This window comes from Delphinapterus leucas, chromosome 4 (assembly GCF_059928025.1).
Source record: "Delphinapterus leucas isolate spDelLeu-1000000601 "Yukka" chromosome 4, BTC_Dleu_Yukka2, whole genome shotgun sequence".
NCBI lineage: Eukaryota > Metazoa > Chordata > Mammalia > Artiodactyla > Monodontidae > Delphinapterus > Delphinapterus leucas.
In genome coordinates, this window is record NC_143132.1 from 48,595,571 (window position 1) to 48,610,206 (window position 14,636).

General features: G+C 39.7%; 1 protein-coding gene across 1 annotated transcript in view; it reads right to left on the reverse strand.

The window, feature by feature from the left end:
* Positions 1 to 13,763, reverse strand: part of ABI3BP (ABI family member 3 binding protein) — a 261,606-nt gene extending 247,843 nt beyond the window's left edge. The window contains exon 1 of the mRNA XM_089910463.1: positions 13,490 to 13,763. Coding sequence (XP_089766589.1) covers positions 13,490 to 13,568 — 79 coding nt within the window. The 5' untranslated portion in view covers positions 13,569 to 13,763. The remainder of the gene's footprint in view (positions 1 to 13,489) is intronic.
* Between the last annotated feature and the right edge of the window lie 873 nt (positions 13,764 to 14,636).

Below are 14,636 nucleotides of genomic sequence, written 5' to 3' on the forward strand. Positions count from 1 at the left end.
AGGGTAGATGGGAGAGGGACCTTACAAAAAAGCAGATAAATGGAGGTACGTGTTTCTCCATGTTGTTTGTTTAAAGAAACAAAACAAACAGTCTCACAAAATAAGAAAGTCCCTAGAAAGAGACATCCCTAAAAGGATCTTGACTCGGCTAATGCTTATCTTTTAATGCCATTTAAATTATTTGATAACATAACTTACAGGAAGTTTATTTAGTGTTAACATCTGTGGTTCCTTTGTGGTCTATGAACCTCTGGCCATGAAAAGGGATGTTTGAAATGGATGTTTCTGGGACACCAGAAAAACCTTACAGATGACATGTGCGCCATGGGTTATGATGACTTTGGAAAATAATACAGTAAATACTTGTTGTCTTAATTTTCTGACATAAGTGAAAACAGATGCTTGGATTGAATGGCTGGTGAAGAACAAGTGTTATATAATGCAATTCCGCTAACAAATCTAGGGTCTCCTAAAACTGAATGGTGTTCTTTGTACACAGCTGGGAAAGGCACCTGAAAGCATTTGAGAAAGCACTGACACATTGGTGAAAAATTGTGAAAGTGGGACTTCTTGCCAAGAGTATGTGGAGAAAGAATTTTGACTAACCTAGATATGAAGTATTGTTACTTCTTTAAGTGATTCAAGGATATTTTTTATTAGTTATTCTGGTGATTCAGTTGTAATATCAGTATTTTAAATTTGAGTTACTGTTCCCCAAATAGGACAGTAAAAACAATCACTTGCTCTAGTGAAAGGCTGTTTTTAAAGAGTTTTACAACTAGGTTGTTCTGCATTAAGAACAAAACTCTAAATCACACTAACACCAGTATGTTAATCAATCAAAAATGAATGGTGAGTCACACCACATTTAATCCATTCTAGGACTTTCATCTATTTCATATTTATGTTTTTGATTTGTATTACAAGGAGAACAAATACAACAATGCAGCATGGCACATACATGTGTAAGCACATAAGCCTGGATCTGGAAATGTAATTTTATATATCTGTATGTATATATATATGTATATGTATATGAAACACCACCACTGTGATCCAGTTGCAAATTAGAGGATCACATTTCATGGGGACAGTTGACACAGAAACTCAGTTTCATGGAAATGTTGGCTACAAATCAAATGAAGAGAAACATGGCATTCACACTTAAGAGCCAACTCGAGCCACTGGAAAAGGCAAAGTTCTCTGCAAGTTCTTGAAAATATCAAACACCAACAGCTACCCTGGAACAAAAATCCAGGAACAAATAAAAAAATGACCTTACAAAATAACACTATGATATGTGGCGTTTATCATGCATATGTTATTGCCATAATTCATGGGACATGCTAACTTCTGCCATATTCAAAACCATTTAAGAATGAACTCTGTTGTTAATATACGGTATGGTTTGTCTCATCTGGTATGCACAGAGCTTATCAAATTAATGTAAATCTGTGCTTTTTGTAGGCTTGCTGATGCCAAGATAAATGATCAGGAAACCATGATATTTTCAATCAAGTGGAATGTTTAGCATGACAGAGAAACACCCATTCCTGCCTTGAAAAAAAATACAAAGTGTGCATTGTCTTCCGAAGGGCTGATTCCTGCTGAATCCAAACGGATGAAGAGTCAACTGTGAGGTGAGGCCTAGGGCCAAAGTGGCCAATGGCAGAGGTCGGGGGTGGAAGCCAGGAGAATGTTCTGAGGACTCATGGTGTTGAGAGAAGAGGGAAAGAGGAAAGGAGGGAATTCAAAAGGAAAGAGAGAGAGAAGGAGACTGAAGGGAAAGAAGGATTACGAACAAAACGAGGGAGGACAGAAAAAAAACAAAGAGTCTCATTAGGGGACTGATCAGTCATCTGATCAGACCAACCCAGTACCTGAGAGTTGACCAACAGACCAGGCATCCAGGAGAAAATCAAATCACACAGAACCACATCCCAAGCGTATGTGGAGGAAAAAATGACCAAGGACCATGATTTGTGCTCCCAGTTCTTCCACAATAAAAGGTAAATCTTCTCTGAGCCAAAGCTTCCAAACCCCTGCGGGAGAGTTGGCTGGGGGAACAGGAGCTGCTGGTGGCAAGAATTATGTTTAAAAACCCAGAGCGTGGGGGCTTCCCTGGTGGCGCAGTGGTTGAGAGTCCGCCTGCCGATGCAGGGGACACGGGTTCGTGCCCTGGTCCAGGAAGATCCCACATGCCACGGAGCTGTTGGGCCCGTGAGCCATGGCCGCTGAGCCTGCGCGTCTGGAGCCTGTGCTCCGCAACTAGAGAGGCCACGACAGTGAAAGGCCCACATACTGCAAAAAAAACAAAAGAAAAAACAAAAAAACCCCACAGCGCCGTGGCTCCCGCCTTCAGGCCCTGGGTCACTGTGAGGCTGACACCCCACACGCCCAGACACATGAGACTCTGACTTCCAGCAACAGAGCATTCTTTTAGCTCAGCCTCTTCTCAGGAAATGTCCAGGAGACAAGGGTGTCCAGACCCTTCTTTAGCTGCCAGGGCAGGTGAAGAGTTTTCAAAATTGTGGCTGGCCTTCCACATCTCCTCTTACTTAGGTTAAGAAAATTACTACCAAGAAACCGTTAAAGTCACCCTAGTATTATTATTTATTAGTGGAAGCTAAAAAGAGAACTGGTATTTTTATTATTCCCTTTGTTCAGGGAAGCAGATCTGATGTTCAGAGAGATCAGGTCACTTGCCAGGCTCACAATGACTCCAATACTTTACCCACTAGCCCCTATTGCCATTTCCCAATATTTATCCTCCCAATTCATAACAAAACTACAGTTTAGGGTAAACCTCAATGGCAGAACATGGCCAGCACCACTTTCCTTCTAATTCTAGTAAAAATATGAGTAATTAGAGAATTCTTCTATGACAGCAGGATCATTGGGGTATTTAAAGAGGATGAGCCATGGGCTTCCCTGGTGGCGCAGTGGTTGAGAGTCCGCCTGCCGATGCAGGGGACACGGGTTCGTGCCCTGGTCTGGGAAGATCCCACATGCCACGGAGCGGCTGGGCCCAGGAGCCATGGCCGCTGAGCCTGTGCATCCGGAGCCTGTGCTCCGCAACGGGAGAGGCCACAACAGTGAGAGGCCAGCGTACCGCAAAAAAAAAAAAGGGGCCCTTCTTCAGATCATCTGATACCTGATCCCAAACTTACTGGATAGAGATGCTTTAACTCCATCTGGGAACGTGAAAGGAGAAGGAAACTCTGTCCTGAATCCCTCACTGGCATATCTGTAACAGCACTGAATTCCAGAGTTCTCCGCCAGCATGACTTTGGCAGTCACCCCAATCCCCTCCTTCAATGACAGAACCTGTTGCTCTCAGAGAAGGAAGGCCTGTTAAGACTCGCATGCCCACACACGTGTGCACAGTGGACTCTCAGCAGGGTCCTTGGAAAACCAGAATGTTTTCTTATCAGCTAACAGATTGGAAAAATCAAAGGATGGCATTAAAGGAGGAAGGAAATCTGAAACTCCACTTTGGCATCTTGGAAGCAATGTACCCCCAGCTTCATCCTATCAGGGGTTCATTCTCCACTCAGAGAGATTTTTCATTTTATTGGAGACACAGCAGAATACACTTCAAAGATGTTTCAGATTATAAGTCATCCTACACGCTCATAAATTACCCTTAACGTAAAGCAGAAAGAAGATGGGCTGGAATGTATATGGTAACATGCACAATTAAAGGAACAATTTCCAAAGGCAATTCACATAACCCGGACCTTTGGAATGGGGGACAATTATTCAATGTTTTCTCAACTCGTATTTTGCATTGACTGGGATCATAGGGTGCTTTTTCTTAACATATTACATAAATTCATTTTTTCTTCTTTATGTACATAGGTATCACTTAAAGCTAGTGCATGACAACACAATGGAATAGCTTAACTCCTGCAGATTTTAAGAAAATGACCTTTGTGTGGCGAACGTATATTAGTTTTAAATAGAACTAATTTCAAACTCCTGAAAGCATGAAATGTCTAAATCATCCTTATAATCCTAATATGATGATTTTAAAAATTATTTTCTTTTTAAATTGTATTTCTTTTTAAAGTTAATTTTATTTTTTAAATTAAAATATTTAAGTATGTCACTCCCACCCCACTGGTAACCACCAGTTTGTTCTCCATATCTGTGAGTCTGCTTCTTTCTTGTTGTATCCACTAGTTTGTTGTATTTTTCAGATTCCACATATAAGTGATATCATATTGTATTTGCTTTTCTCTGTATGACTTATTTCACTTAGCATAATGTCCTCCAGGTCCATCCATGTTGCTGCAAATGGTAAATGCCATTCTTTTTTTATGGCTGAGTAGTATTCTACTGTGTGTAGGTGTGTGTGTGTGTGTACCAATAATATTAATGTGATTTTTTTTTAAGTTAATTGAATGACAGAATAAGCAAATGTAAGCCCAGTTCTGAAAACAATCAGCCATAGCTTCTCAGATCTAACCTCTGAGATTTTGTAAAAGTAGACATTTGAACTTATGTTCTAACACCAAAAACAAATGTTAAGCTGAATTTTAAACATTTTCTTATTTTATTTGGCCTGAGAAGGAAGTTTAAAAGTTTTCCAAATAATGCTTCAAAATCCAGGAACAAAGTAGAACAAAAGAAAAATCACCTTTAAGTTTGTTTTAAAACTTAAATAATAAAATGATTCACTTGCAACTTTTAAATTTTACCCTGCACTCATCCAGAAAGATTTATGAAGCACTTACACATGCAAATTTTCAAAACCTGTAGATCAGTGGTCCTCAACTCTGGCCACATTAAAATCACCTGAGGAATTTTTAAACTCTCCCATCCCAGACCAATTAAATCATAACTGAGTAGAGGAGAAGAACAGTACTGATATTTTTGAAAACTTCGTTATTCTAATGCACGGGCTACAACTGCTGAGGATAGATATTATAGTATTTATACTCATAGCTAAACTTATTTTAAAAGTAAACACTGAGTTGCTATATCATAGGTGAAACTTAAATTAGACCTCAATTTTCTCTAAAATTAATTTCTAATCTGACCAGAAGGTGCTTGGACTGGGTGGATTTGGTCTGATTTTCTAGTGTATGGCTTTAGATGTATAGTCCTTGATTGGAGAACAATAATGAAACTTCTATGAAGGCATCACATCTCCTATCTCCTTTCCAGAATTCCACAGGGAGGGATGTTAGCTGACTTCACAGCCTGCTACACTGAGAAGGCCTAAAAACCTCAGGCTAGCTTTAAGGCTCCCACATTTCTACCAAAATCACTGGGAATATAAGTCAGGGTTTTGTTAGATCAGGGAAACCTACAACACACTATAAAAATCTCACTGTGTAAAGTTCTTGGTGGGGAACCCAAGTGAAAATTATGAGCAGTGGGGTGGGTAAGTCCTGATTCAGTCTTGCTGTCCACAGAACTTTTACAAAGTAGCCTGAGGCCTTGAAGTTTACCCTTCTCACCATGTACCTCCCAGGCCTTTGGGACACCCCAACACAAGAAGAGACTGTGGGCTATTCTCTATAGAAAATACTCGATAGGGTATTCTAGTATTAACATTCTACAAGGTTCTGGGTGTCATATTAAGGATATAGTTTGTGTACAACCTAAATTTTGTGTTTTGATTCCTAGGGCATATGGAAGAATTGTTGTTGTATTCATACCAAAAAGGAGCTGAAAGAAGCTCCTTTAGTTTAACAAGTTGTCTCCATCACATCCACTGCTAGAAGTATACTTTCATCCTCCAAACAAAATTTTAATTCGACCTATAGCAACTCCTCCATATACTGGAAGAGCCACTCAGTGATGTTTCAGAAACACATTTTATGGAGACTGTATCATCAACTTCATAGGTGTTAATTGCTTAATATTTGTACATTTTGTCGAAGAGAACTTGCATTTTGTCTTACGTTTTCTCTTTTTAGGAGATGATGGCAGCTGAGTCTTACAAGGAAAGAAAAGCTTGTATTTGGGGGGCATTTACTTTGCATACTTCTCTACATGGGATTGACCACACTTGAGGAATCTAGGCATTGACTGGCCTTTTATATACAGAAAATAGGGTCCACACTGAGTGCTGAATATATACCCTGAGTCTTCGTAGTAGTAAGATATTTACCTCAATTCTTAGGGATTTCCTACAACAACTCCAACCATGGAGGCAGACAAATTGGTTAGTTTGCCTGCTGGGCATCTGCCACTAAAGGCTGAACTCTGTGAGAAGTAGATGGGGTGTTAATGCCCAAACCAGTATATTTTTCTGGAGTTAGATTTCCTGTATTAGTTCCACTATATCATTTGCTAGCTGTATGACTTCAAGCTGCCATTGGCCATTTTGTGGTGGGTAGACCCTAAGATAACCCCCAGTAATCCTCATCTCCTGTTATTGGGTAATCCTCTTGTGTGACAGGACCTGGAAGTTGCTTCTATCCAATAGAATATGGCAAAGGTGATGGGTTGCCACTTCCATGATTAGGCTGTATTGTAATTTCCGTCTTGCCTGCAGACGCATCTGGGCTTGTACACCTTGATGAAGCAAGAGGCCATAACAGAGAAGCCCATGTGGCAAAGAAAAGAGGTGACCTCTGGGCAACAGCCAGCATGGAAATGAGGCCTTTAACCAATGATCCTCAGGGAACTGAACTCTACCAATAGCCACAAGAACTTGAAAGGTGATCCTTTCCCAGTTGAGACTTCAGATGAGACCTGAACCTGGCCAACACCTTTGCTGCAGCCTTGTGAAAGACCACGAAGGGGACGACCCAACTAAGCCAGACTCAGACTCCTAACCCACAGAAACAGTGAAACAAAAAGTGTGTGATGCTTTAAGCTGCTAATTTTGTAGTAATTTATCATGCAGTAGTCGATAACATACTCTTTACGCTTAGTTCCTCATCTGTGAAATGGGGATAATAATATATATTCCATAGGCGTAAGGATAAAATGAGACAATGTATATAAACACTTAGCATTAAACAGCATGCCTGATACTTAGTAATATGGTTGTTGTAATAGTCTTTAAATGTTATTTTAACAGAATGTACGTATTTAAACCATTGTTTTTCTTTTTTTAGCGTGTTCATTCTTTGGCCGATACTATTTATTTTTATATTTTTATTTTACTACTCTCGTAATGTCTTGCATTAGATTATCCTATTAATTTTTTAATTTTACATTTATTCTTAGATCACTTTCATTAAGTTCATCTATTTACTTTCCATATTCTCCCTTGCTTTTATACCTGCTTTTATAAATGGCAATCAGGAATCAGGCAAAAGGGAAATCATTCTGAGGATGGTGACCCAGATAGAATAGTTGGTCACATTTGCTTAATGCCCCTCCCTTCATTAGACACCTCACTTTCGTCTTAGACAAATATTCTGTCAACACACATTAGCCTATAAAAATATTTTAACTGTCTTTTCTATAATACAGTATCAATGAATTTGTCGATTCTCAAGTGCTACCCTGTGCCTCATTACCTTTTTTTAAAATAAATTTATTTATTTATTTTTGGCTGTGTTGGGTCTTTGTTGCTGCACGCAGGCTTTCTCTAGTTGCAGTGAGTGGGAGCTACTCTCTGTTGAGGTGCACAGGCTTCTCATTGAGGTGGCTTCTTTTGTTGCGGAGCATGGGCTGTAGGCGCACGGGCTTCAGTAGTTGTGGCACGTGGGCTCTGTAGTTGTGGCGCACAGGCTTAGTTGCCCCGCAGCATGTGGGATCTTCCCGGACCAGGACTCGAACCCATGTCCCCTGCACTGGCAGGCAGATTCTTAACCACTGCGCCACCAGGGAAGCCCCTGCCTCATTAACTTTTGAAAGTGAGAGATAGAGGCTAAAATTCCTTAATATTTAGTATCTCAGCCTGATAAAGCAGTCTATAAGAGTAAACTAAACTAGTGAACGTGTAATTAGCACAGAGACGCCTTATTTTTAAGCACTGGGCTCTAAACATGATAGTCTTAGCATCAAAAAACTATATTTGATCAAGTTTTACATTCCTATTACAAGTTTCTTTTATCACAGGAGCTGGATCTCATTCAGTTTTACCTAGTAGACAGTGCTTGAATAGACAAACAAATCTATACAACTGCCAAGAAACTAGAGCCGTAGAAAATGCTAAAATAATTCCCCTGTGGTTTTCAGACTTGTTTGTTTTCTTTTAGCAGTGGAACCATTTTTTCCTAATGTACTCTTTAATACAGTCCCACCAATATATAAATGTATACTACTCAAATAAAAGCAGAAATCCACCCATCAGGGTTCTTTGCCCTCCCCACTATTCTTCCCCCAAACTCCTTGTTCTAAGATGGAAAAGACCCTCCCTGGCTCCTTACAGGTATTAACTACCCTCTGGAGAAAGGGACTGGGTCACTGGAGTGACACATTCTTGTTTTGTCAAAGTGAGGTTGGGAGTGCTCCGAGGAGAGTGGGAGCTAGACTCCAGGTGAGTGGCTGGAAAAGTTTAGAGTAAGACATGAGCCCTCTTCTCCAAAGACAATCTGCTAATTCTGCTTTGTAATCCATCTTGGGGAGTCAAGACAGATAGAGACAAGGAAGACACAGTCACATCCAGTGTGGACTCAGTCTTGGCTTTCCCTCTGGGTACTTTAACACCTGCTGGGCTCTGGCCCCTGGAGGTGGCCTGGGCTCTGGCCATGCAGCTACCCCTGTCGGGAAGGCCCTTCCACTACTCTCCTCCTTGCCCCAATGTATGTTTGTCTTCCAGGCTCCTACTTGGGTGCCTTATCCCCTCATAATTTTTGACCCCTCTAGTCTGGATTGGGCCCTTTCTGATTGTTCTCAAAGTTCTTTGCGCTTCAGCCAAATCAGAGGATGTCCTCACTCTAATGTAATTATCCCTTTACAGCCCTGTCTTCTCCGTCAGCTGGTCAGGAAGACAAAACCTTGTCTTCCCAGCCTCAGTGCTCTGCATATACATGGAATACAGTTTGTTACTTGAACAAATTAACATATCTTTATGTAGAGCAAGGAACCGATATTACATAGAAATTAAAGGTATGGTCTTTTGCCACTTGCTGGCTGGATGACTTTGGGCAAACACTCTGAGGTACAATTTTATCCTCTGTAAATGGAGAGTAATAAAATACCTGCTTTACGAGAGAGAGGCATGGACATATATACACTACCAAACGTAAGGTAGATAGCTAGTGGGAAGCAGCCGCATAGCACAGGGAGATCGGCTGGGTGCTCTGTGACCACCTGGAGGGGTGGGATAGGGAGGGTGGGAGGGAGGGAGACGCAAGAGGGAAGAGATATGGGGACATATGTATATGTATAACTGATTCACTTTGTTATAAAGCAGAAACTAACACACCATTGTAAAGCAATTATACTCTAATAAAGATGTAAAAAACAAAATACCTGCTTTATAGGGAAACTTCGAGCATTTAGTTAGTTTTCGACATTAAAAATATTTAGCCCTAAATTACCACAAACAATATGAGCTCAAATAATGTTATCTATAATAATAGCGATGAGTTATTGATAGCTATGGGAGTTACTGTTATTAACATCATCTGCCCTGCGATTCTTTTTCTCCTTGGAGCCAGAGATTTCTACCCTGTCAGGTAAGAACCTGAGGCCAAAAGCCAGCTACTTCTTCCCTCTGCACTTGCCAAGAGTCACGGCCAAGAGCCTCATTCCCTCGGGCCATCTGATCACACTTGTATTGGAGATGCTCCTCTCTGGTTTTCCTCACGCCTACATCAGGAGGACTGATAGAGCTGCCTAGAAATAGTAGCCTTTGCCTGCTAACTGACTGCAATTTTCCAAACACAGGAGTTTCTTCAGAGGTGTGTCAAGCCTCTCATGTCCCATTATACTACATACATATTACTCTCTGTGGTTTTTATTTCTGCCTGTATGCCAGGGAAGAAAAGTTCTATGGTTCCAAGAATAAAGACTCCTAGGGGTATCTGGAGCATAGGGGCTTTCAAGGATATAAAACAATGTGAGAATTCTTCAGAGCCTGTATTATGGTCTAATTCTCCTCCTGAAAAACAAGTTCAAGAGGATCTCTCCTGGAGGATCTGTAAGGCTTTATCAGTCCCCACAGGAAAGCTGATCCTAGGGCAAAGGTGCAGCTTTCCATAGAGAAAAGCAGTGTTTAAACTTGACAGTCAAACATTCGGTTGAGGAAGGTCAGGCTGGAAAACAGTAGAGACCTTCTCTCATTGTCCTGCAGAGCAACACAGCTCCCTTGCCCCACCTTTCACCAAGAACATGCCACCTCATTTGCTACCCTCCCAGAGGTTTGTCAGATAGTCTGGACACAAGATCACATATTATTTGGTGTGCATATTTTTTTCGGTATTGATATACTTTTCTGCAACCCAATAAACATTTATGTTATATGTCAGACCCTTTACTAAAAGTTTTGCAACTCTTACCTCATTTACTCCTAAAATACTGTAAGACAGTTATCATTATTCCCATTTTACAGATAAGAAAGCTGAGGCTTAGCAAAGGTAAATGATTTGCCAAAGAACATAGTCATCAAGGGGTAGGGAGGAGAAGAGGTCCATTAATAATACTCTCAGACTTTAAGCTTTTAAAAAGTAACAAAGACTCTTGCAGTATCTTATTTTCTATAACAAAGTATGTGGCTATGTATGCAAGTATGCATAAGACACGTAAGAAGTGATTTCTTATTTAAAAAGTAATTTCTTTTCCCTATAAATAGTCAGCTGTATTTATATTTATCAACTATACGCCACCTCCCCCCCCACACACACACACGCAGCAGACAGGTTCTAGGGAAAATGTGAAGATTAGGATAATGTTTAAAATCTTTACAAGAAACCTTTTATTCAAGGGAAGGACAGCATTCACATGTACACTACAGAACTTAACTCCTAAGATTTGGGTCGGAACAGAGCAGAACACAGATATCCAGTCAGGAACCTGGGATCCAGTCCTGGTTCTGTCATCAATGTGGGAAAGTTACTAAATCTCCCTGCATTTGGGTGCCTCCATTTGTAAAATAAATGGTTATACTGGTCAATGGTTCCCAAATATTGACCTGTGATGAAGTTTTCATCAGTCTGTGGTAAAATGAGAAAAATAAAACAATGGACTTATTTGTATCAATTCATTTGTTTTATAAATCTGTTAAAAATGGTTAGCTTTTATGAGCAATGGGGGTTTCCCTCCTTTCAACATTCTCACATGGCATAATTCAAGTATGTTCTCTATAATGGGACCCTGATATTAAAAAAAAATAGGTATTTTTATGGGTCCATAAATCCAAAGATCTGGGAAACCCTAGCCTAGGTGATCACTAACATCCTTCCTAGCTCCAAAATTCTATACTCTTCTTAAATGACAAATGATATTTAACTAACTCTAAAGTAGAAAGGAAAAAGAAAAGAAAAAACCTTTTATCTCTTTTTTTTTTAATTTATCTCAGTATTTCCCCAAATGTGAAAAATAAGCCCCTGGCAAGATATAATAGCTATTCCACTAGAAAAAGGACTCTTAGTCAAACGAGTTTGGGAAACAGTGGGTTAAATAGGTGGGACAGTTTTCTTTACCGAGAAATTTTCAGAACCTGTCAAGTTCTAAAGTCTGTTGTAACCCCACCCCAGAACAGAAAAAAGCATGAACGCTCCCCAAGTAATTGACGGGGAGAAGATGCCTGCCCCAAACCCCTTTTGAGGACAGTATGCCTATTCCTGGAATGCAGTTTGAAAAAAGGCAACTTCAGCTGAAAGAAAGTCCCTTGGTAGCTTCAATGATAAAGAAAAAACTTAGCATTAGAGACAAGGAGACTTGCCATTTATTTTATAATTATATTAATTTGATAGTTTTTTTTTCAAATTACTGAACCTATGGATATTTTTTTTAAAATTACAAAAGAAACCTGGATGAAAATACTTCAGATTAAAGTGCAATGAACAAGACAAAAGTTCTGTGGCTGCTTTTGACAATTTTTTTTTTACCATAACAAATAAAGGAAAATTGTGTCAAGAGATTTGCATCTAGTGATTGCAACATGATAATTAAAGCATTTGGAATTTGCAGAAGTCTGCAGTCACAAAATTACGGCTCTCATCTCTACACAGTAAATACAAGGTAAAATAAAAACATTTGGAGGTATTAAGCCTGAGAAAAACTCCAGACTTTTCTCAGATGGTGGGTCCTTGTTAAATATTTTAGCAGTAGGAACAGTTAATTCTGAATGCTTGTGGCTCATGACTGATTTATTTAAACACTTTTACTACGATCAAGAAACAGAATACTTGATAGAAGAGAAAGATCTAGTAGTGTATATTTTTATTTTATTTTATTTTGCAGAGTTATCGTAGAGTTGAAAAGGTTTACTCAGCCTTTTTTATTGCTTTTTATATCATCATGTGAAATATCAACTAGCCAAACCCTTCAGCTTTCACGCTCTGGATTCAAGTTTCACTTAATACACGGAAGAGAGAATGGTTTGCACTTGGGACAAGATGATCTTGGAGCAAACTACCCAGAGGGAGGACCTAGCAGGATCTTTGGATATTCTGACCTGAACAATCTTTCTTTCCGACTCTATGCACAGCAGGGTTTTGACAAGCTCATGGCTCTGCATTGCCTCTGATATTTTCCATCATAACTGTATGAAAATTCCAGCCTGTTTTTCCTAATCCTGCTGACTACAGCAGTCTGCAACCATAAAAAGCCTTCACAGACCTGAAGTTGGCTTGGAAAATGCCTCTGCAAAGGAGCAAAAAAATACCTGCAACATTTATGTTCAAAGATAGGAGAGAGGTAAGCTCTTGTTTTGGTGCTGATGGGCTCAAGAGATTGTTTTTAGCGTCTAAATTAAGATATTTTCATTTTCTTCTGATGACGTTTGTAAACAAAATACCAACACTAAAATGAGAGCGATTTAGCCAGGAAAAGGAGTGTCATGTCCAGCAGATCAAACCCTCTTCCAAATTCCACCAGAGAGAAGTGTCTATATATCAGCACATGACCATTCTTTTTCAGTGTGCCCTGCCTAGAATCCTTCAGCCTCCAAGCTAACAGGTATGTGTGAGGTTTACACAAAAGATTCTAGGTTTCAAATTAGCTTCTTTTAAACCTTCAGCTAGCACTGATTTAGTCTCTGAGGAGGGGGATAAAAACACCAAACAAGTCTTTTCAGCAGACTGTATAATACCCATCTATACCATACAATTCATTATACAAATACTGTAGTTGAAGCTATACCATTCAAGCTACTGTGAACATCTGCTAAATCTAATAAGAAGTTGGTTTTCATCTTTTGCAATAAAGAGATCCAACTGAAAATTAAATAGAGGGGGGTGTGGGGAAGCAAAAGTTTAAGCTACTTCTCCACACATTTGAATTCTGACTCTCCGAGAAGAACTCTATTCCCCCCATCTGGCAAAGTAGATCATATTTAATATCAACATTTAAAAACTAGTATCTTTTAAACATTATTCTGAAAACACAAAACATCAGAGCTACTTGCCTTTTGGCAATTTCTGTGCATTTCCCAGGGCTAGTGCAATACTTCCACAGAGAAGTAGACACCCCAAGCTGGAGAGCATGTTGCATTTGCCACCTCACACGGGGAGTGATGCTGGTGGGAGTCCCGCAACCCTGGAGCTGCATTTAAGTGGACTGTCTCTCGGTGACAGAGGAGGGCGGCTGCACTTAGCTATGCTGTGGGCTTACTCACAGGGGGTGGAGACAAAATGACATCACACCCTTTCCCACACACACATCAAAAAGAAAAAAAAAACGCACAGCAGCAAAAACATATCATCACATTTCCTGCTAGGTTGTAACTGTCTGTCTCTTCTCTTCCTTCTATGATATAAAACTTGAAATTATGGTCAAACTATATTTATGAAAGAGAAAGTAGTTGGGCAATTTTGAAACATGTGATGAACTCTTTTTAAAAATCCAGAAAAGACATCTTTAAAACCACTGGAACATTAAAAATATAAAATGAAACCTTATTCGGAAGGAAACTGTTTTTAATTATCTGGTAAACCAATCCAATTCTTCTTTCAAAGGGGAGTAAGCTCATAAAAATTCACTTTGAACCATTTGGAAGTTCCAATATCATGAGAAACTTTTAAGAGTAAGTCATTGGCTACACAGCTATTCATTATATATAATACACATGCATGCATACATAGATATACACACAGATATATATTGGGTTGGCCAAAATGTTCGTTTGGGTTTTTCCTGACTGATGTTACAGGAAAACCCGAACAAACTTTTTGGCCAACCCAATACCTATGGATATTCTATAGATGTGGAGATATAGAGAGATCACTATCACTAATTGATCCCCAACTCTGGGACAGGCTCTGTAATAGTGTCTTTACCAACATTATTGCATTTTAATCCTCACAGTGACTACACAGGAGATCTTGTGTTATCTCTGTTTCACCAGTGAGAAAAAACTGAGCCTCAGAGAGGTTAAGAGTCCTGACCAAGCCAGTGTATTCTAATGGTTAATAATTTGGATGGCCTTTGGAGTAGAACTGGCTGGGTATAAACTTGGATGCTATGTGCCTTTGACAAATTTCTCCATCTATATCTCATCAAAACTGGTTACATTTAAGGGCTTGCTCCACGCCAGGCACTGATCTGATCAATTC